Source organism: Corvus moneduloides, chromosome 17 (assembly GCF_009650955.1).
Source record: "Corvus moneduloides isolate bCorMon1 chromosome 17, bCorMon1.pri, whole genome shotgun sequence".
NCBI classification, from domain to species: Eukaryota; Metazoa; Chordata; class Aves; order Passeriformes; family Corvidae; genus Corvus; species Corvus moneduloides.
The window spans coordinates 15,293,494-15,317,131 of NC_045492.1; the positions used below are offsets into that span (position 1 = coordinate 15,293,494).

The 23,638-nt window shown below is 36.2% G+C and overlaps 2 protein-coding genes across 22 annotated transcripts in view; one reads left to right on the plus strand and one right to left on the minus strand.

Annotated features, from left to right (window-relative positions):
* Positions 1 to 4,902, plus strand: part of SULF2 (sulfatase 2) — a 126,370-nt gene extending 121,468 nt beyond the window's left edge. The window contains 1 exon segment of the mRNA XM_032126987.1: positions 520 to 4,902. Within this exon segment, the coding sequence (XP_031982878.1) occupies positions 520 to 550 (31 nt within the window). The 3' untranslated portion in view covers positions 551 to 4,902.
* NCOA3 (nuclear receptor coactivator 3) overlaps positions 4,301 to 23,638 on the minus strand; it is a 62,922-nt gene continuing 43,584 nt past the window's right edge. For 15 of the 21 annotated variants that reach the window (XM_032126980.1, XM_032126973.1, XM_032126971.1 and 12 more), the window contains 18 exons: positions 22,756 to 22,930; positions 22,021 to 22,209; positions 21,709 to 21,810; positions 20,779 to 20,919; positions 20,023 to 20,170; positions 18,747 to 19,135; positions 17,616 to 18,493; positions 15,885 to 16,020; positions 15,240 to 15,302; positions 14,582 to 14,770; positions 13,853 to 14,092; positions 12,334 to 12,460; positions 11,456 to 11,627; positions 10,407 to 10,703; positions 8,784 to 8,888; positions 8,173 to 8,395; positions 7,772 to 7,946; positions 4,301 to 7,212 (listed from right to left, as the gene is read on the minus strand). In XM_032126980.1, the coding sequence (XP_031982871.1) occupies positions 7,032 to 7,212; positions 7,772 to 7,946; positions 8,173 to 8,395; positions 8,784 to 8,888; positions 10,407 to 10,703; positions 11,456 to 11,627; positions 12,334 to 12,460; positions 13,853 to 14,092; positions 14,582 to 14,770; positions 15,240 to 15,302; positions 15,885 to 16,020; positions 17,616 to 18,493; positions 18,747 to 19,135; positions 20,023 to 20,170; positions 20,779 to 20,919; positions 21,709 to 21,810; positions 22,021 to 22,209; positions 22,756 to 22,930 (3,930 nt within the window). In that variant the 3' untranslated portion in view covers positions 4,301 to 7,031. Of the gene's footprint in view, positions 7,213 to 7,771; positions 7,947 to 8,155; positions 8,396 to 8,783; positions 8,889 to 10,406; positions 10,704 to 11,455; positions 11,628 to 12,310; positions 12,461 to 13,852; positions 14,093 to 14,581; positions 14,771 to 15,239; positions 15,303 to 15,884; positions 16,021 to 17,615; positions 18,494 to 18,746; positions 19,136 to 20,022; positions 20,171 to 20,778; positions 20,920 to 21,708; positions 21,811 to 22,020; positions 22,210 to 22,755; positions 22,931 to 23,638 lie in introns of those variants that run through there. The other 6 variants (XM_032126982.1, XM_032126981.1, XM_032126983.1 and 3 more) reach the window with 6 other exon arrangements.

A 23,638-nucleotide genomic window follows, 5' to 3' on the forward strand; every position in this document is an offset into this window, starting at 1 on the left:
GCTTTTTTCTTACTCAGCTGGCATTTAAAACTTGATGATGATCTGGCAGTTTCTCAAACTGCCAGAGCTCCAAGGTGAGGTACAAATTTATGTATATTAAAAAGTTACTGTTGCCTGTTACTGTCTCTGAATCTCCCCTTAAAAAGAAGGCAGAGACTTCATTAAAAATCATAAAGTGTTCTCAAACTGTACAGTGGGAAAACCAGGTACAAGTCCCTTTCTAGGCACAGTCTGGTCTTCTTGCCCAAGAGGAGTTGCTCCTATAATGCAGTGTTTTTATTTCCAATTGAAGAGATCTAAGACTGGCTTTAGAACCAAAATGAAGGCTGAATTAACAAGCTGTGTACAGGCTGAAGTTTCAAACACAGTTGGATTATTTCTGTCATTCAACTGCTATGCTTTTATAGGTGGTTCATGGTGTTTCCATTGTTTTTTACCGCATGGAACTATTAAAAATACCTTTCTAACTACTTTCTACAAGAATGCTATACACTAAACTGCATTTGTTTTATTTTAAAGAGGACAACTGTGGGAAGGCTGGGAGGGCTAATCTCCCCCATGTGCTGCACCTCCATGAGGATACAACCTGGCCAGGACTTGAATCCATGTACAGACTCAAAGAATTGTAACATTTGCCTGAAGAACTGGATAAACTTTGAGGCTGAAATAGATAGAATGTTTGCACTGGTGAGTGAGTTGAATAGAAGCAGTGAAATTATGGGAAATGCTGTCAGAAATACAGGTCTCTGAAATCCACTGTTGTACTGGCTTTTTTGCTTTGGATTATACCTCATCAGCTTCACAAGGCATTTTACTTCAAGACACAACTGACGCTGATTCAGGAATTGATACAGGAGGAAACCTAGCCACATCCCAAAGAGGACTGCCACTGCAGCGGCAGTGTTTACACAGACAGTTGAAGGGACCTTAAAACAATTTCCAGTTCACTTGTATCTTTAGTTGTCATGAGAAAAACTTCAAAGCCAAGTACAACTCTAAAGCAAGATTTAGAAAACAAGCTTTTTCTTATCACTGGGGTAAAGGTAATGGTCGAAAAGAACTTTGAAAAGATTCAGGAACTGAAGTCAGCAGCACTGAGTGTTCTCAATACCATGGAATTTCTTCAATTTCCTCTGAGGATACATTTTAGTTCCACATCTACTTGTTCATCGTATTGTCACCTCTATGAATATTAGAGAAAATCTTGTCTAACAGGATGCCACATTTTTGGAGGGGTTGTGTAAATATTGATCAGTATACTGTTTGAAAATAAATTCCTTCAGGTTGTGAAGAAATTTGTTAATAAAAAAGAGTATAACACCCACCCACCATTTCTCAAAATGCTACTTACTGTTGCATAGTACGTCAGAATTTACTCATTTTTAAAGGTACTGAAAAATCTCAGTAAACATACTTCTTAAATTTTAACAAAATCTGATTTGTATGACTTTTTTTATGTGGTAATATTATACTGTATGTTCAAAACCAAAACAGTTCCTTTGAGAAAGCAGTGTTTGCTTAGCAGTGTAACTTTTACATTTATTTTTTAAAAAAGGCAGCTCTGAGAGTTCAATACTTGTAGTCAATAAAGAATAATCTAGTTCTGCTTTAGTCTGCAAAAAAATAAATGTTCTGAATGACAGTTACTGTTCAAAGGTTTTCACAGGGGAAAAAACCCTATAATTTTACTAAGCACAGTGTACAGAATTATTTGAGTAGTTTCATAAGGACATTATTAAATACGTTGTAGTACAGGCACTAGTAGTGAGATTTGCATTTTTAATTTGTTTCATGTTACGTTGCTACCTGTGTTTAAAGGCAAATGCCTGAGGGCGCTCATGGGACAGACTCAACCACCTGTGGCCTTCACTCCTAACAAAGACGTATTTTTTTCAAAATGCAAACTTGCCCTTGTAGAAATGCAGTGTAAAAATACAGCATGGAAATTATTTTGAAGCCCTTCCTGGTTTTCCAATTAGGAAAATCAAGTGGAATTATATCCAGGCATATAGATCCCTGGTATCACAACCCCATACTCAAAAAAATGTACTTCAATTTAGGAAGTGAGAAAAAATCCTTGCTCAGAAAGCAGAAGTGCAGTCTGTATATGGTAAGATAGGGCTTGAGTATTTGTATCATATGTGGTAAGTCAAATACACTACCCAAAGCTTTCTTGCAAGCTTTTTTTGATTATGGAAGTAAAATCTGAATGTCTGTCTTAATCTAGCCATGTATTTTCTTTATAACTTGTTACAAATTTCATGGATTATCAGAAAAATCTACTAGATGGTGAGGTCCCAGACACATACAAGTAAGTTAAAAAATACTTAAGTTCCCAAGAAATCCCACATTTTTGGTGCTTTCCAGAGAAGAGTTTTAGGTATCTGCCATTCCCCGTGTGCATGCAGAAAGAGTATGAGGTTAGATTTTTAAAAAATTTGCATGCACTTGTATGTTTAGCCTATAGTCTCTGGCAAGGTGAGGTGGTGACTGTCAAAATCCTGCAGGACCAGTGTTACTGCACCTGTTACTTTTCAGTCAAAAGCTTGAAAAGTTATCTTGTCCCTTTACAGAAAATACTGAGCTGTGAGACTTGTATGTGACACAAGAAGCAGCTGGTATATAATGAAAGGTATGTTGTGCCAAGTTTGGGGAAAGACACCACCTCTCATCCTTTCAGCTCTTCTAGAGCCTGCTATTTAAGTTGAAAAAGATGTGAATTCTAGTCAGTGTCAGTGCTAAATGTGTGTCTCGTAAGTGAAAGGTCTCAGTTGTTATTCCCTCAGCTTTTACAGCCAACTTCAAAAAAATGTAAATCATTCTTTCCACACAGTTTTCATCAGTGATAGCAGGGAATTTTCTCTGACCTTTACAGAATAATCAGCCTTAAAGTATTAGCTCATACAGTGTCACCAAGTTCTGATTTTTAAATAGAAATCTTTATTTACATTATTATTAACATCCAAAACAAAAACCAGAAGGGCAGTAATACCTTACAACCAACTTTTATAAATCAGTCCTCATGATTTTTCTGTTTTGCAAAATAAAGATACAGATATTTCAAGCAATACTTATAATGTAAACTAAACTTATATGCAATTCTCAATACTGTATGCCTTCTCCTGAGAATTTTTTGAAATATTGCTCTCAGAATTACATGATTTCACACTTGCTGTGTCATTCTGTCATCTGGTAGTCTGCACATAAATTCTAAAATAAAAGGTGTGCTAATTGGTGCAACATTTAAATAAGTTTTGTCTTGTGACAGAAACGTGGTCTGAATTTCTCACTTTGAAAGCAGTATTTTAGGCCAATAGAAAAAGTACAACTACCTACGGGTTTATTAAATGCATGGTGTCTGTGATCAAAAAAGTAACAGAGCCGTAGCAAAACAAAACTCGTTTATGCAGCAGTGATCAGAAGTTGCTGTACTAGTTAATTCATCTCTTACTGTTGAAAAATGTTACATGGGTTTTATTTTTAAAAAATTCAGAAAAATCTACTGCTATAGGACCAAAGCAAAATTGATGGTGGTAACTAAATGTCAACAGATTTCAAACTAGATGTACTATTTAGTGCTGCCATGAAAGATGCCATTTTAAAATGCATTTTAAAAGTGCCCCCTGCCCCTTCATCAAGTTTAAACTAAAAATCTTTTAATTCAGAAAAAAAAGTAGGTACTGGAAAGCTCCAGCATTCTAAACAGATGAGAAAAGGATGAGCCTTTATAGCGTCAGGTAGGTACCAATTATACAGAGATGTATAAACAGAATTACTAACTTTTTAAAAAATTGCACTGCAAGATGTATATAGCAGTGTATAGTCTAGAGCTCACCTAATGAAAGCAATCAGTGTTTGTAGTTTCCATCAATATAATGAACTACAAAATATAAATATTGTTCTACTCTGATTTGATATAAAAAGCAAGGGATTGTTGCCTTTCACCTTCAGTAAAAGCAGCACTTAACAAATAGATATGTTCCAAGAAATGAAAAGATAAAAGTTCCTTAGGCTTTTAAAAGCTTTGCATTTATAAACACACATTAATGGGACTGAAAATTTCAAATAAATGCTGTGATAATCTATATACTCAGAACTAAGGGAGGAGACAGGGTTGCATGAAGTAGATCAATTGACTCTACATTCCCTTTGAAACACAGGTGGGCAGGTGCTAAGGATTAATTTTTTGAGACTATTTCTATTGAAACTTACTTGTATTAAAATGGAAGATCACTGAATATTTTGAACAACAAAACCCCTCTTGCTAACAGTACCAAGAATAAGCAAAAAAGAACACAGATCAGGTTTTTTTGGTATCTTTTACTCACTTGGGAGAAATCAGTTTTCCATTACACAATGAACAACAGAACAGAAGCACCACACATCTTAAACATTTCTGGATCATCCCTTATGAAGGTTTCACGGTTTAAGTCCTTGTAACTGCAAAAAGTGCAAAGGGATCTTCATTTCAAGCACCCAAAATGGAGGGGGAAAAAAACCCCCATGCTATCAGCAAATAATATGTAACCAGACTTAAATACTGATATGAGAGAAATCTGCTTAGAAAATACATTCGTTACTATTAGAACAATCCAATGAGGTGTAGACATTTGGTTAAAGTGTGGCTTAATATCCTTAAAGATTTCTGGATGTGACATAACAACAACTATTTTTCAACAGACAAACATTTTTGAAGAACATTAAGAGTTCATTAAAATTGACCAAGAAGACACAATCCAGCTTCATCAACTGAAAAGGCAACCTATTATAGACAGACATGAGCATTCTGACAAGTTGTAAGATCCTACAATGCAGAGCCTTTGTGTCATATTGCCTTAAGTAAAAAGAAATGTAACAGAAGTGCTCACAGGTGGAGAAAGTATTTAACAACCGGTCTTTTATTTTATAAAAAGCTGTACGTTAAAGATGTAAAAATAAATGAAGTGTTGAAGACCAAAGAAGAGAAATATGTGGGTAAAATCACCCAGATTCAAAGTCCTTAAATTTAATTAAAAATTCTGTTTGGACCTCAACTACAGCGAGTTTCCAGAAATCAATTTTGTTAAATATTTAGCTTCACAAACTCTGCAAAAATGAGTTAGTGACCTACAAAAGTCATATATATAATACATTATTTTAAAGATCATATTTACAAAATTTATTCACAAAAAAGACTGCAAAATTCTGATTCTGACTGCAGTGTCTTGCCTTGAGTTTTCTTAAGTTATTTTTAAAAAAAAGGTGAAAGATTATTGCTCTGATTTCCATACACAGAAAGCATTACATTATGCAGTCTTTTCAAATAATTCTTGAGATTGTGTTTGAGAAGGAACATGAGTACACCCCACCTTCATATTAAGTCCTTATCAAAGATATTGCATTAATCCATTATACAGTCTTCTATAAAGTGCACTCAGCTGCACAGCAATATGTAAATATTAGTCACAATTGTGTTTAAATAATTTAAATCGTTTATCCTCTCTTTTTAACCCTTGGCTTCAATGGACAGGATTTTGGACTAGCATGTGCCAATTAATTTTGCAGTGCTACTTTGCTTGGGAAATCCCTGACTCTTGGGGTAAGAGACTAAAAGCAGCATTTATATTCAGGAATTCATATAAAAGAGTCAAGGCTAAGAACTACATTCTCTGTCAGATATTGTTATTAGAGAAATCAGGAAATTCTTACCACTGTGACTTCTCCAGGCACTTTTGTCTGCCTGTAGTTAAAGGGCTTTGGATAGCTACAGTAAACAGGTAAGGTATACCAGGAGTCTACCCATCAACTCTATTAAAATGCCATTACCAAATTCACATATCTAGAGGAAGAGCACCAAAAATACTAAGCTTTTTTTGTGCCCCACATTATACAGTAATACAGAGACTGCTTCTTCTAAAGTGTATTTTTGTTCGGTAGGGTTTTTTGGTTTGTTTTCCTCTGGATGAGAAAATTTATCACTGGTTTCTGTAAGCCCAGTATGAGTTGCCATGAAGAATGTGTCACTTTCCTTTCTAACACTAGTGCATTTAGCCATTCTTGTTTGAAGATGTGGTTCTAGATGTCAGCAGTATTTCTGTTAAAGAAAAGATACTTTCATCAGAGAAGACATGTTTGCTGAAAAAAAGTGGTCCATGTACTGCATTTGGAAGAGGAAACTACTGACAGTCAATGCCTAGAAGCAGAAGAATAGCTTTTTAGTGCTCCACTTTGTAACTAATTTCTAGAAAACAAATGCTGTCCTTGGATTTCATAAACATACTATTTGGGTATCTTTATGTCATGTAGATTTGGAAAATCTGACATTTCACCTTTATATTCTCCTCTTTATAAAAGGCATTTGTTGTATCAGAGTCCTCCAAAACTTTACTAACGCCCAGAAGTCCTCAGATTATTCTGACTGCTTCCTCAGGTATGCTGGACAAAATTTCATGAGATACTTTTTACTTGAATAGACTTAGCTTATGTCAGTATTATGTTGCTCATGCCTAGGTATTTTGTGGAAAAATTGTAGCAAAAGTGTATTTTATATTTCAGCTTTCTTTTCAGTGCCTGTTATAAGCACACTTTCACCTTAAATGAGGGGTCTAAATTTTCCATAGTTTCTGGCTATGCATACACAAGTTATTCTAAGGTATTGTAAGGGCAAGTATCATCTGCATCTGCCAGGATACCACACTATCAGGATTCTTAGCCTGACTTGTAAGAGCTGTTATGTATAATTTTCAAGATCTGCTGAAGATGCATTTCTCAATGCCCATGGGGTTTTTTCCTGGGGTTTCTCCAGGTTCAGAAGTATTTCAATCCTTTGTGCAGTTTAAGGCTTGATCCTACCCATGATACTTCAAAGTCAACAGCTAATCACGCCATACAGCTTGGGTTCATTGTGAATTTGGTTACATATCCTCAAAAATAAAGTATCTCTTTGGACATAAAATTAATAGGCCCACAGATGCAAATATAAACAGGATAACTGAGAGCAGGATTGTGCCAGAGGAATGGATGTAATCAGACTGTACTCAATGGAAAAAGAGTCAGCAAATCTTTTTCATCAGTCTTGATGTACAACTTACCTGGTCTGGACCCATAGGCATTCCTGACATAGGCATGGTATTAATACTCATCTGTCCAATGTGGCCACTGCTGCCATTCATGTGCATCATACTGTACGCTGCTGGATTACCTTGATGGCTGAACTGCTGCTGGGGAAAAGAACTGAAGTACAAAAGGACAAATAAAATTACCTTCCAAGAAGTTTACACACTGATGTATTGCCTTCCCTGCACCAGCTGTCAACACATGAAAGATAAAACTATTTTTACATTTACCTGTTTTTACCTAGTATCTGTTTAACATGGAAACTTCCCTCCCAAAAGGAATTTGAGTCTTTAGAAATGCACAGTTGCATGTGTATGCCTAATGTAACCTTTTTGAGGCTAGTATTAGGGCTGTATCATCCACTGTAATACTATGTGAACTTTTGTATTTCCCCACCCCCTCCTCCAAGTTATTTTTTCAATATTTAAAGACTGAATGTTCCATCTGGCTACAAAGATTGTAGAGGTCCAGTATGAATCATTGGAGCTAAGCATAAAATACACTTAATCACTCTATTTCCCAAACCAGAGCAGGATGAAGGACAATACAGACACTAGAGAGGTGGTTATTTTTTCCTCTTGTAAATCCTTTTCCTACTACATGCTATTGAACATAGTTTCTACTTCCAGCGAAATGAAAGACTTTTTGAGAAACAGGTTGTAATTGTGAAGTTCACCTGTTTCTGGGCATGCTTCCTGAGGGCCAGCCCTTCATCTCTGAGGACTGGTACATTGTTGCTGACTGAGGATGCTGCAACATAGGGTTCTGGGAGGGTCCAATTCTTGATGATATCATTGGATTGGGAGGGCTTGATACTCTACTAAATGCAGGATCAGGTTGTTGGCTTATTCCTTAAAATAAAACAAAAAGGAGACAGATACAACATACTTCAGTTAGCATCACCTAGTACTTCTAGTTTATCTTCTTGCAGTGATTGGAAGGGGAAAAGTCATCCTTTTTTGCAGCAGTATTTTCAATTTCTCAGAATGACTGGTATTTAGGTAGTTTGGATTAATTAAAAAATGGAAAAGAAAACCAGACAAATAAAAAAGAAACCAACCATGTTAGTACTAGTACCATAATTAGGTGGATAGGGGAATTGCTGTGAAGGAACTTGAGCCATTGGAGGGCCTGTCAAAGCACTATCCATGCTTCCTGAGGCAGTCACATTTGGTGGTGGACTGAAGGCCTGAGGTTGCTGTTGCTGCTGCATCATCATTGCCATCCTCTGTTGTCTAAAATGGTGACTTATTAGCTCCCTGTTACGCTGAGCCACCATTTGAGCATTAAGAAAACCTTGCTATCCCCCAAAGAGAAGAAAAATCATATTAGAAGATGTTTTTACAAATAAAATCATGTCACAGTCAAACTCATTTCTAAGACCCAGCAAGTTAAGGAAAAACCCCAGCCAGTACAAAAGAAATCATCAAAATATTAAGACAAAAGTTTTCATTAAATTGTCATTAATGCTAAACAAATGATAATGATATTTTACATGGAAAAACTATTGGCATACTGAATTGACAGTATAACCTAATGAACAAATCCCCCTGCAATCTCAGGAATAAGGGAGGTAAAAAAAACCCCTTTTTTTAAATTATGCAGAGGAACAAAACCAAAGAGGAATGCTATAAAACGATGAAAGAAGGTTGGAATTCTAAATAATGGCTACTGTAATAATTATTTACCTGGGATCCCACCTGTGGCTGCATAACTGGTCTCATCACTGAGTTAGTACCACTTACTGGATTTTCCATTTTTATTTCAAGCGTTTGACGGGTCTGATTCATAAACTTGGAAAAAGACATTTTAGTACTATTAGCTTGAAAATAACAGCATCTGAACCAAGTAATGGCAACTCCTGCAAAACCACTCTTTACAGACCTCTTGAACCCATAAAGTGCAATGGCTAATTTTTGCCTTGTCTAATGTACCTGAAGAACCAAACTATTTGTTTAAGCAGCTCAAACACACACAAACCCCACCCCACCCCCCCTCCTTCAAACAGTGCAGCATTAACTGGCCTTGGTTTTTTATTTCCCTTGAAATTAGCATTCTTCAAGAATAAAGAGCAGACTATCTGTTTCAAACAGTTGTGTCACAGAAAACCGAGAGAGAACACAGTATTTCCTAACATTGCCATTCCACGTGTGGAGAGGAAAGGGTTGAAAAATGGAAGATTGTCGAGGAGAGAGAAAAGCTGTTTTTAGAATCATTTTCTCTCAAAGACCAATGATGCACTTGGGGGATGTTAGAAAATACTCTGGCTGAGAAAATTCACGCTTATGTTTACTCTGAGATGTTGTCTGTCTAAGGAAAAGAAATGGAATTTTCTCACAAAAGATAGCAGGACGTTGTAAAGACTTTTAAAAGCCTTTCCCATAGACTTGGGCCTCTTTGTAAAGGTGGCGGAAGGGAGATAAGAGGGTTTGGAGATGTAAAACTATAGCCTGGCAAAGGACTGTGCATGCTCCAGGCCCTTTTGATATGTAATGCAGGGCTCAAGCCTGGGTGCTTTTTGCCCCTGCTAAAATGAGCTTAGCAGTTTATGTGTATCTGTGTTTTTGGAATCCAAGATGATGGAATAAACCTACTCTTTGCACTTCAGCTGTGTGTTGTTGTTGTCTTGGTGTTACCTGCATGTATTCTGTTCACACACCATGTCATACAGCAGTAGTTCAGTTTTCCAAGTTTTATTTGTACGCTGTATTTAATACCAAGCCTGCATTTTCACGTGAGGAACTCAATGCTGAAATCATGCACCAATTTTTTAAGCAGCTTCTTAACACATCTCTAGTGTTAAGATCAATGTGGCTGTATCTGTTCTCTCACCTTTCATCCAAAGAAAGTACCTAAAGTCACATCAAATCATGAAATGGAAAGCAAACCCATATATCGATAAACCCAAATGATTAGTTAGAAAATACAGCAAGAAAGAAGTAACACCTGATTTACAGAAGAAATACAGCTCTCATTTAATGCTATCTGTGAGGTTCCGAGAACATACTAATCTTAAAATGGATAAAGAGTTACATTGTACAAAAGCACTGTTTTAACTAGCAATCGTTTTGTGTGCTGCAGGAACCAATCTACCTGTAGCTGATAAAGGAGAAACACTTGTCTTAATAAATGTTCTTCCACTCCTACAGCCATCAGGCATTCAATGAGAAGCACTGTCGAAATGAAAGATCCACCCTCTCAATCACCTGTTGTGATCTCCATTGTTATATATGTGAAGCAACACAATTCCGTGTGCAAGTGATTCAATTCTGAAACATGGAGGAAATGTAAATGTAGGAGCAAAAAATTACCTGCTGTCCCTGGAGCCTCTGCTGGAGCTGCATGCGTAGCTGCTTTGGTGTGTTGGTTCGAGGTCTCATCACATTTGCTCGGGGATGCATACTTTGCATAGGAAAATTGCTCGGTTGGCTCATCTGATTCATCACTGAATTAAAAGACGGCTGCTGTCCCTGGACATTACTGAAACTTCCTGGCATTGCTGCCCCTTGCCCTTGGTAGGGTTGACCATATAACAAAGGCTTCTGGTCAATCATAACTGAAGATTCCTGACCTTGAAATGAATCTTGTTTGGGTTCCAAAGTTTGTCCCTTCAACAGATACAAAAGTGCTTTCATTAGCAGTATATATAGAACTCCTAAAGAAGCAATAAAATTAACACAGCATAATACACCAGTCAGCAATTTTTTGGATAGAACATAACATGGACAGCTGCTGTTAGTTCTGTCTCCAGACTAATGAAATAGTAAAAGTCATTAATTCTTTTTAAAATCAATTTTGCTGCACACTGCATACACAGGCAGACCAGTGTCACTATTCAAGCCCCTCTGCACTTTATGATGCTATTTGTACAAATGATAGTGTCATTTTGTGGTTCTTAGCAAGTTCCAAATTACTCACAGAAATTCTTTTTCATATTTGCTAGCCATGCAAATTCAAGCTGCAACCGAAGGAGATACACATCACTGCCAGTCAAATAATTCACAACCTAAGCTCAGCTGACAACAGGCTACTAAAGAAACCCAACACAATTCTCAGCTTATAGATTTATAATGAATTACACCCAAAACCCCACCTTTATATACCAAGGCATGATATAATAAACTTCCGTAAGAATATGCCATTTTATATTTCTTGTAATGCACAAGAAATTTAATCCATACTGAGCTTCTCCATTGAAAATCACTAGTCAATGTAGAGGTTTCCAAAAGCAAATGTATGAAAATGAAGATGAGGATGTGAGGAGATGAAGTAAATGAGGAGGCCCTCTTCACTTTCTTTTCAAGTAACAAAACAATATTGGTCTTTGGAAAATAAATGGCCAAAATATCTGTTTACTTACTTGGTTTACAAGATCAGGAATTCCTAATGCTCTGTCAATTTCTTCCAGACCTGTGACATCTGTATTACTCAGTAGTGTGTGCAGCTGATCCAGAAGCGCCCTTTCATCATTCTGACCTTCCATATTTGGTGCCGAACATAAGAGGTCATCCAAAGAGCTTCTAACTAATTGTCTATAAATAAAAAAAGATTAAAATCATAGAATCTATAAGGTTAGAAAAGACCTCCAAGAACACTGAGACCAGCCTTTGACCGAATACCACCTTGCCAACTACACTATAGCACTAAGTGCAACATATAGTCGTTTCTTGAACACTTTAGGAATGGTGTCTCCACCACCTCCCTGGGCAGCCCATTCCAATGCCTGACCACTCTTTCAGTGAAGAAATTCATTACAACCATTACAATAAAAAACACAGTTTTTATATAGTATATTGAGCTGGGTATGATTAAGTACTATCACCACCCCGATGACTGAAGTAAGACTTAACAACTTAAGTCCCAAATTTATGTCCTAAAATGTCCAGTCACCTTCCATGCACCCGTGAACATACATAAATTCTGTTTTCTCCTAGCTTCTGCCATGTGCCACAGAGATACGATTTCAGAGTTTCCCATCTCTTTTTTCTGTGCCTTCCAACTCAAGGATTGATAGATTTTGTTAACAATGCCTTTTATGGAGCTGGGTTAAAAGATATCCAGTGTTGGATCAGCAGCAGAAATGGAAACATTTCTGAAACATTCCAGAAATGGAATTCTGACTCCAATTTGTTATCCCCACTGTGTATGCTACACAGTTTTATTTCCAGGTCTTAAATTCTTCTGACAGACAGCAAACAGTTGTATTTAGAATTACCTTAAAACCTTCCCCAATTCTACCTGCTTTGTGAACCCCGTGATGCTTGCTCCATGGACATCATATTGTCAGGCCACAATCCAGGTTGGTTAGAAGGTCCAGGCTGTCCATATGGATTCCCTCCCATGTCAATGTTTATCTCATTTGGCCCTGCAAGGTAAAACATTTGTGTATTTTTTAAAAACTGAAGGTCTCCGCTTGCTCTCCTAGTGTTCACATTAGGATGACCACACAAATTGTCAAGCAGCTTCTTGAGCTTTCCATTATCATGTTTTACAGTGTATACACAAAAACTCACAATTAAGATAATTTCACAAGTATAACAGACAACAGATTTAAATATGGCAGACCGTGATCTAGACCTGCTACGCTGTTACAGCAGAATTGCTATTTCTATTCCTTTAGCCTCTAAATAGGAGCACGATAGACATAGCACTTTACATGAAAAAAAAACTCAACAAAAATTCTGGACAATGATATCTGGGTACCAGCAAATATACACTGTCATAGTGACATCAAAATTTGTCATTTTAAATTCCAATACAGAGTGGAAATCAAAAGAAACACACACTACATAACATTTTGGTCTTTGGGAGTACTTTCTTCCCTCTACCTGTCCAGGGACATACAGCAATACAAAGGAGAGTTTATGTCATCCCATTATTTCCCAGTATCTGTGTGAATCACCTAGCAACAATAATTTCTAGGAAGCTAAGCTGAAAAATTCTGACTCAGTCAGGACTGCACAAATTTCTTCCACATTTAAACTTATACCCATTTGTTGCATTGAAATAGTAAGTCTGTTTAAGAGAACTGGTAACAGTCCTGGTAGCTTTCCATGATAAGAAAGGAATGCTGTCTAATTAAGCTGGTTTGGGGCATACTGGTACTGGCATAGTAGACTGGACAATTTCAGCTCTAGACTAAACCTTTGTTAAAGATATAGAACAGGAAAACCCCACAGGCTTTAAGACTGTTCATATTTTAGGCATACAGCTTATTTTCTCTCATGCACACATGAATACTTTGAAGAGAAACAGTATTTGCAACGTGGTTTTATATGAAATTTGGCTATTCCATGTGAAAAGAATTTTGAAATGCTTGAGAGAAAAATTTCAAAAGACACTGATTACCAAGAAGTTAACAGAAAAAAAAAAAAAAAGGCATCTATATCAAGTAGGATGAATTAAATTAATCACAATACTAGTATCTTCACATATGGAATCATAGATGCTATTTAGCTCCTGGAATTTAGCAAAGAAGTACTGCACTAAATAAATACACAGAAATTACTCCCCCCAAATCTCGGGATCCAGAACTAATTATCTGCATATGAGACATACAGCACCAGAAGAAAACAAGGACACCACCAAAAAGTCATAAAATGTCATAGTCAGGGAACAATACGAGAGTCTCTACCTCAAAAAGCCCTTCAACGAAAATCTAGCATTTTACCAAAACTGCAAAGATTCTTATGATGGATGCTTACCAAGAAACCAATGAGATAGTGCTATGTAGGACAATAAGAAGTTAAGAACTTACTCATGTGGTGAATCATTTGCTGTTGCAGCATTGGCCTAGTACCAGGTATGCTGTTAGAGCGAACAGGCAACCCAGACATAGAGCCACCCTCTGGGGGCCTGGGAAGGGCTGTACTAAATTCAGGTCCTGGTCTCAACATGGAAGCAGAACTTGCAGATTCCAATCTGTTCACCTTGGAGTTTGGCAAACCCCAGTCTCCTGACTGATGCTGATTCATCACATTTCTGTTGGGAGTGCTTGCTGTAATGAAGAGCAGAAAACACAACAATTCATTACCTGGAGTACATGATATGTTTTGCTTTTAGAATTTTTTGCTATTTCACCAAGTGCACCTGCTAATGTCAGAGCAATTCACTGAAGTCCTACAAAAGCAACTAGAGCTCACCATGCCAAGTTCTAAATCATACAAAAACTATATGAGTCTAAATGTATGTAAAGTTCATAATGACCGGCTGCCACTGTGAACTGTTCTTGCTTCTATGTATCAAAATAGTAAAAAATAATTTAACTACTTAAAGTTAAGTACTGGTAATGACACACAGATAGTAAACAGCTATGTTCTTATAATTTTAGCTAAGATAATAATTCACAAGTGTTAATGATGGTAAAATTATAAGTCATTAATGTTAAAATTTCTTCTAACAGAAATTTGTATTTTAATCTTGCAATTTTTTGTACATAAAAGCTTTTTCCTTTACAATGAGAGCTGTTTGTACACAACCAACAAACCCAGATTTGCTCCAAAATTTTCTTGGTTTTCAATCATTCTTGGACTTCCACCCATCAGGTTTTGTTTTTGTAACATGGAGAACGCATTGACATTCCTCACTGAAGCACCTGAGCCCACAGGGCTGTCTAAAGACAAGGCTCTGTTAAAAGGTGGGCGAGTAGTCTGCACAGACTGGGGATTCTTCACACCTGTTAAAGAATTAAAAGATGCATGCAACTGTACATTTTAAATAAAATATGCTATTAATGACTTAAATAAATTAGTCTCATCTATTTATGAGCTCATATACTTGATCTTAAGCAAGCCAGGAATAGTTATGTTGCTTATGTTCTCACTACAAAAATTCCCATTTTGAACACATAGTTAAGACCTTTTGCAGAAAAAGTCAAAGGCCGTTCCCTTTGGCCCTAGACAAAAAACCAGTTCATTTTAATTTCAGTTCTGTAATGAACTTAGTAAAACAGACTTCTTGATATATCTAAGTGGACTGTCCAGACTTTGGTTAACTCTCACATGGAGGTAGAAACAAACGGTTCTGTTTGGAACAGCTGGAATCCAGACATGGTGTTCTGAGCACAGTGTCCTACATGGACAATTAACCCACAAATCACTGTGCTTCACAGCCAATAGTGTCAGTGGCCTTACGTGTTCTTGTACCTGGTTTTATATTTTTCATTATCCATGTTTCACCTCCTTCGGTTATCTCAGCAATCCATTGCCCTATATAATCAAGAGATGACCAGTGTCATGAAGGGAAGCAACAACTGCCATGATGCTGGTCTATTAGCTAGGTTATCCTCCCCTCCTACTCAGCTTCCTGCTAAGGAAGGGAATTCCTTCTGATGTCAAGGAGGAGTAACGATTAGAATTTACTGGCCACAGGATGTTTTCACATAGAATAAGAAAGAAATTAAAAGCTTGTCACCAATTCCACATTACATCCTTAGTCATCAGTAAAGGATAAAAATTCTCAGTTTTAATTTACAATTCACCAAACATCTTTCCCGATGACTTGTCTCTGAGAAATCTACGAACCCATATAAGATGAACCCAGAATAAACCACAAAACAAGGAACTGAATGTTACTCGTGTATCTAGAAGGTGAGTGCTCTCAAGACAGCCAATAGTGTATATAATAGCCTATGAAAGCCATATATAATTAGCCATTTTGCATTACATTTGCCCTTGAAGAAATAGGAGATGAAGAAAGTATTCTCTAAGGGTTTGAGAATGCATTATGTTAACATCGGGTAAGAAGAAAACCCTAACTTTAAAACCCAAGTGGTAGATTTAATTCCTTACCCAGTAGGGCATTTCCTTGAAATAATGCTTGCTTTGTTCCAAGGTTATTTCCATTTGCAGACATAGCATTATTGTAAAACTCTGAACTAGTAAGATCACCTAGAATTGCATCCAAATTCTCCAAGTCTCCATTCTTCTGAAAATGATGCAGTAAAATACCAAGGTTATTTACTCTCATATGGCTATACTTCACTTTTTACTTAGCTCCTTGCTAATTTTAAAATATATAACTGGGAGACAAATGATTTAATTCACTGACACTATCTTGAGCTATCTTTTAACTTCCAAAGAACTTCAAGTATCATTTAGATACATTTTTTTAGAGTATTTTGCTTGGGTAGTTCTGAGAATTAGCAGAAACTGGAGGTACACATAACTAAAATGAAAAGTATTTCTGAATATAAACATTTAAATAATCCCAAATTACAAAGACATATACACATATGATAGTGAACGACATCAAGAATGTGTACCCTTAAGTGATAAACAATGTATCTATCATACACAAAAAGCTACTAGTGAACACTGTAAGACATGAAAATTACCCACAAGGTTTTTCTGGTCAGCTGGAGCCCTAGCTTTCTGTAAAAGCTTGTTTTCAAATCAGATACAGTTTCAATAGAAAAATAATTCATATATAGTGGATCCCTATCTTCACAAAAAAGTGCTTCTCTGAATACCTTAATTACATCTCAGGAGCAAGTATTGAAACTACATGTTGTGTACTATTACAGAGTTGTTAGTGACTTTTCCGGTAAGTGGTATTCTAACAATGTTATAAGGTGTTTCATTTATAGTCACCCCTTAGCTAATATAAAAAAATTGTGCATAATTTTTTTTATATACACAGTTATTACTGATTTGGGAAATTCAAGGTCTAAGAAATTGACATATCTTCAGTAAACTCTGTCATACTGACCAGTACTGTTTACTTCGAAGCTCCAAATCTTAGGACTTAAATACAAAAATGTTATATATAGATTATAATTTTAAGAACAGCTGTTCCTAAATAGTGTACTACTGGTTTCAGAATAGTTGTTCCATGGTGCTAGTTTTCTGTATCATGACATTTCTTGGAATTCCAGCTCTAGAACTTATTTATTTGTATTTATTTATTCAAATTATGTATACATTTATACATTTTAATAGGTACTTATTTGAATGCTGAATACAAATATAAGTATTTGGAAGAACATATTCCCCCATTTAAGGAAAGAAAAAGACCACTAAAACCAATGAATGAACTAAACCAAATTATGGCTATTTCAAGTATTACACATTTTTGTGTACTGTTTATATTTTCAAAACGAAATCATGTTCTACGTTTTGCTCTTGTATTGCCAACTAGTTACAGAGGCAGTTACAGCCCCATTTCCTAGTAAGCCATAAAACCAAACATGTGCTAAGATCTGATTTTAAGGAATAATTTGTAAATAGTACTTTAATTGTACCATAACTTAAAAACATTAGTCCAGGACTTCAGGACTTCAGACTTGGTTATATACATATCCTGTAATTCTTTTTGTTTGTGCCTTTTCATTCACAATTAAACCTGCGTTTTTTGTTTGACATCATTTGCACAAAACTTTTAAAGAAATGTTTACACATGCATACTGTAGAGTGTTCTATATTTAGTCATTCATGTAATATATACATGATATGTATATATTTACATTCATGTAATAATAAAAGATTGGTTTGCTCACTGCCATCATTTTACATTACACGTACCTCCTCTGCTGGCTCCATTTTTATTTTCATCTCTTTTTCTTGACTTGAAGTAGGAATTGTAGAACTCGTGCATTGTCCCATCTTATTATCCACACCTTCTACTTTAGGCTTCAACTCTTTGGAAAGCGGATCCTTAACATCATCTTTATCTAGCAGATATCTGAGCAAAGCATTGTTTTCTTTCTTCTTTGGGCTCAGTTGTTCCTGTTTGACAGTGCCTTCTCCACATCCTGTGTTACTAGCATCATGATACGTGTCTTTACCAGTAGCTTCAGCTGTGATCTTGGCCACCTCTGCTGGAGAATTACCATTCTGCAACAATTTATGTAAAATCCTGTGCTTCTCTTGCAGGAGCGACCCATGCATGTTTGAGGAGGAAGATACCCCTCCAGATGTTGATGAGGAAACTCCTGAAGGACTGGTAACGCTGGCAGAAGATTCTTTACTATTTGTGTCTAAAGGTGAGTTTGATGGTGTAGAATGTCCTCTTTCATCTGAGGAGCATGTGAGTAGCTGAAGGAGTTTTTTATGCCCTTTGCTCTCAGATGGTCCTCTCTGACTTTCAGATGCTTCCAGATTACCCTCTTTACTATCTTTTTCACTAAGGAGATCCCTGCTGTTTGACTGGCAGATGGAACTTTCCACTTGGTTTTGTTCACAATACAAACCAGAAGGGCTTTTGGAGTCCTGGGTACTTGTTTTACTTTGCTGAGTTATGCTAATGTTTGGGGAATTATCCAGTTTTGGACCCGGTGAAGAAAGTGTTGATAAAAGGGAATTTCCAACACCCTCACTAATGGCTTGCAGAGCACTAAGAGAACTGCTAGAGAAAGTGTTGTTGCTAGTGTTGCTGGCAGATCCCATTGGCGAGTGCATACCTGTATCATGCGACAGAGATCAAACTTATTAGATTACAGTACTGCCTGTATCTACTCTTCCTTTGGATTATGTATGACTGCCACACTGAGTTAATAATTTTAAAATACATATTTACCATGAAGTCATACTACATTCAAGTAACACATATAGAGTCATATAGAACGGTTAAAATGGATGAAAGATGGGATTCAGGTAAAAGTGAGAAAAGATAGCTTGGAAAAAAAAAAAGAGTTTATAGCAAAAATTAAATACCTGTAACTGGAGAATACTGGTGTGAACTTATTTTTGGACTCCCTCGATTCCTAGGAGATACCATTATATTCTGTTGGTTGGAAGTTAAGCCAGAACTACCATGTGGTGGGCTATTTATATTTAACCCATAACTGTTATTCTGATAAGCAGAGGACTGCACTCCAGGTCCAGAGTTCACTGGCCCCATATTCCCAGGGCCTCCATATCGTGTGCTGGTGAGCTGACCCACTGCATTCGCATCTCCCATCCCATAGCTCCTGTTCTGCATTGGCATGGCTTGACCAGGTGACATGTTCAGAAGACCACCAACAGAATTTGTGTTTCCAGTCACAGGTGTTCTGATGTTTTGCCCAACAGAATTAGGATTTGGCTGATATCCGCTTTGTTCCCTGCAAATTCAACATCATCCCCATAAATGCAAGAAAATAAATTAAAACCTTATTTGGAATCATGTGCTACAAATACATTATTAAATAATTGCCCAAATATTTTTTGCAAAAAAGAGCAGTGAGAATCAAGCTTCCACAAAAGCAGAACTAAGCCATGACACTCATTTATTCATTACAGAAATGCTTGATCCTTTGGGGGCTTTGAGTCAGAAGCACATACTGGATCACTGCCTCAAAAGGCTTTAATCAATGGTCAGATTATTAATCAGATTTACCAATTTAAAGATCCTCCTTTTTTTACCACCTTCCTGAGTTAATGTCTGACACCATTCTACTGTGCACATTAATGATATGTAACCCTGAAAAATCTCAAGTTACTAATTTTTCAGCATCTGGAGGCACTCTAATGCCAGAGGGAGACAGATTCCCTCCAAAGTGACATTTCAATTATTCTTGCAAAGAACAAGAACAGGTCATAGGAAATGCTACTTAAGGTACATTTCAGTCATGGATTATGTATCTGAGAGGGTTTTGCTGTATTTTTAATCGGTCTGCAAAAGCATGTGACTGAGCATTTCTATTTTCAGTGTTTCATCAATGTTACCACAAAAGACTAATAAAAACATAGCACAGGCTTTGTGCAGGTACTGAGAAAAAAAAATCTCTTTTGACTGTGATTGTCCTTCTGCCACATAGTTAAAGGGGACTCTGCTATGTTTACACATCTATTTGTGTGCTATGCAGCTCTGTTCCCCAAGTTATTCCCCATCTGAGTTTTAATCAGGTAAAATATTTTACTATGCTATTTTTCTCAGGTTATCTTCAAGGTCAGATGCATGTTTAAAAACTGTAACACTTAAATTATAAACAGATACTACTAATTTCACCTTTGAAGGAAGTGGGTAGAGACAAATCCATGGCGGTCATTAGTTATAGGATTTCGAAACAGTTTACTCTTTGTTTGTGCTGTCACTATCGTACCATCCGCTAAAGAAAACCGATACAATGGGGTTTCAGCATGACCTTGTGTATAAGCTGTAAAGGGAATATACAAATATAGTTAATATTTAAAATCCCAAGAATTATTAATATGAATCATAAGATATTTTTGACACAATGCCCTTCATTTGCTAAAGATTAAAAAAACCCCAAAAAGCCATAAAACTTTAAAAATAAATAAATGAATAAATAAAATAAGGAAAAGGCATCAACACAACCGTTACCACTTTCAGAGTGGTTCTTTAACAAAGGAAAGGGTGAATTAAAACAAAGTCAAACTAACATTAACCAAAAATAACAAGCTAATGATAATTAAAGATGACATATCACCACAGAAATATAACTGTCTCTTGTAACTGCTGTATCCATCTATGGAAAAACAGCTTCCTTGAGGTCCCCAGATCATGTATCTGACATTTTCCATGAAAATTTCCAAAACAAACACACTGAAAAACAAAACAACTTCCAGCAGAATTCCTCGTTCTCAAGAGATCATCCTCCTTCAGTTTGTAAATGAATCACGGTAATTAGCAAAAAACATGAAAAAAAGGAACATAGGCAGAATTTAGCATTTTTGTTTTTCAGAAAAAAATGCAGCCCCTAGAAGAAGCAATATGACCCAAACATTGTAAAGTGATTTTTACCTTCATGATAGTGGCGTTTATTTGACCACGACTGCCCATCATTATGGCATAAGAATCTCTGGATACACCGACGAATTGTATCTTCAAAGCCAGGTCTCATAAAAGATCGTAATGAGTTTGTATCAATGTTGACAAGTTTGCCTAACATGAAAAAAAATTCACAAGTTAAACTCTTTATGACTATGACAATTCTTTTTGTATAAATATGGTACATTTCATAAGGCTCCAACACCACCCTTTTAATCACCGAATTCTGAGCATGCAGAAGTTACATTTATGAATTATCTGCCATATGAGAATATGATGTTGCTTGTTGAAGCATCACTATTCAAAGGGATTTATATAATTGAGTAAGAGGAAGTTAATCACCCACAGGTCAATGTCAGAGCTTTAGAAAACAGTAACTTTAGTCTCTGGTTACAGGCACCTAAGGGATGCACAGAGTAAAATTTTAAAAAATACTGACCAACTACACAGAATGAACATCATAAACACAAACTGGCACCTGAAAAAGTCCCATTTAGATTAAACAACTCTTTCGATTTAAACAGCATAAACCATTTTAAACACTAGCTCATGTATCGTATAAAAATACAAACATTCTGAAGGACTTCCATTCGCTTCAGTTATGACCTAAAATATTTCTTATGCGTAAAGGAAAGCAGAATGACAACCATTTGAAATGCTAGTTAAAACACAAGTAATGCTTTTTACCAAGCTACCAAACAGTAACATAGAGAAGAAAATGCCTCCCACAGTTTTTATTACACCTCACTGCCAACAATGGTATACTGTAAAAAGCAGTTGGGAATTCTCAGTATGAATTCCATTAGTCACTACAGATACACAACATATACTCCATTTCTTTAAAACAAGAGCACGTGGACAAAGAAGACTCCTTCATACCTTCCTCCTGGGTATGCTTCCTACCTGAAAGATCATGTCTTGTAACAAAGCTCTCTGGATTTGTTGGAAATGCCCTTTCTGCAGTTGCGATACGGCGCGCCACACAAATCATGCAGGACTGCAAATCTGTATTTAAAAAAGAATGTTTCTTCTTTCATCTTCTCCTGTTTTACTCTACTGAAGAATCTAATGAAATAGCTGAAGCGTCTTTCGTTGTTACAGTGGAAGTACAGACAGTAAGGATTAAAGTTGCTGTGTTCTTAAAAATGGATTGCAAAACACCAAAGAGCTTTTCCCAGAAATTTCTATGCAGGATAATTCCACAAAAATTCCTACCTTCCCCCTCTTCCATCATAGCTCTTGGCTGCGATAAAGCAAAGCACTGCATAGTTTCATATCTTTGACGTATATCCTGGTAGCCATCTACATCTTCCAAGAGATCATGAGAGCTTTTCACCATCATCCGGCAATTGAATGTATGGCTCTTCTGTCGAGGTGTTTCATTAGTCCAAGCAACTCCATTAACTTAAAAGAACACAGTGAGAATTCATATAGATTTTCAGATACAATCAATTAATAACTGATTCTTCTTAATTTAGATACCCTGTTCCTAGATTACAGATAATAAAGACTATTTTAAGATGCCTTCTCAATATACCATCAATATAAGGTCAGTATAAAATAGGAGTATTGAGAACCAAGTAAAACACACTCTTTCTTTTGCATGACACTCTCAGTCACTTGAAGAAGTGCTGGAAAGTCATTCATATATTTTAAAAACAAGCAGCTCCTTCAGCTAGCCTTGTGGTATTAGGAAAGGTGTTCCTTAGCGTCGCTGTTTGAAAGTTACAGGTAAACAAATTGCAAAGGCTAAAGTAAAGTGGGAATTTCCAGCACATTTATTTCTGATGGTGTGCTGTTGTAAAAACACAGTAATATTTATCAAGATAAATAGACAAAAATTCTTTATAGAAGTAATCTCTTTTGAAAGGTTATGCATTGCAAGGTCTTTTTTTCTTCTCTGATTGCTTTCAAATAGCCTAGTAAGTGTAGTAAATCAACCTTTACTACCTGAAGATTTAGGTAAGTTTTTAAGAAAGTCCTTCCGGTCCTCTTCATGCAAGATACCATAGACACTTGTATTAACCAAATCTTCTTGTTTATACTGCAGATACTGTGTGACATTTTCTGATACAAATACTATGTTCCCATCTCGATTTACAACAAAGAGGAAGCCGTCCAATGCCTAAATATTAACACAACAACATATCATATAAGACATACTGACTAATTTTGAACAGAATTTAGTTTGAAAACTGTGTGGGTGATAAATGTCAAGTCACAATACATTAATTTATTTTCAAGGATAGAGATGAAGTTTTAAATTCTTCTTTGAGGAAAAGTGTGTCTGGTAGAGAATTATTTAAATAATAACTAATATGTTCATTTGATATTCCATTCAGCTTTCACACTGATAACCAGCCTTCTTGTTTCATTCTTAATCCATATGAACACTAGATCATGAATTTGTAACATTAATTCAATAGCTACCAAATTGAAACAAGAAGTTCAATAGAAACAAGTAGTATGTCATGAATATGAATACATTTCCACTAGCAAGTGATGAGATAGTAGGATCTAGCCAAATACTGTATGTTCTTAATTGAAAGAAAAATTCAATATCTATGTTACAAAATTAGGCTTCAAAAATGCTTTAATTAACTTGTAAATATCAGATTGGTCTTCTAGGCATAAAGAAAGGCTATCTGCTATGTACCTTTGTTTACTATTATTCTAGGGTTACTTTGCTTGATGGCAACATCCATTCAAAATGCTTCATAATTCAGTAACACAAATGCAAACACACATAACAAACCTCTCCTTACAAAAACTCCTCCATTTAATGTCTATCCCCTATAAGAAATAAAATATTCCTTGTACGAATAAGCATTGC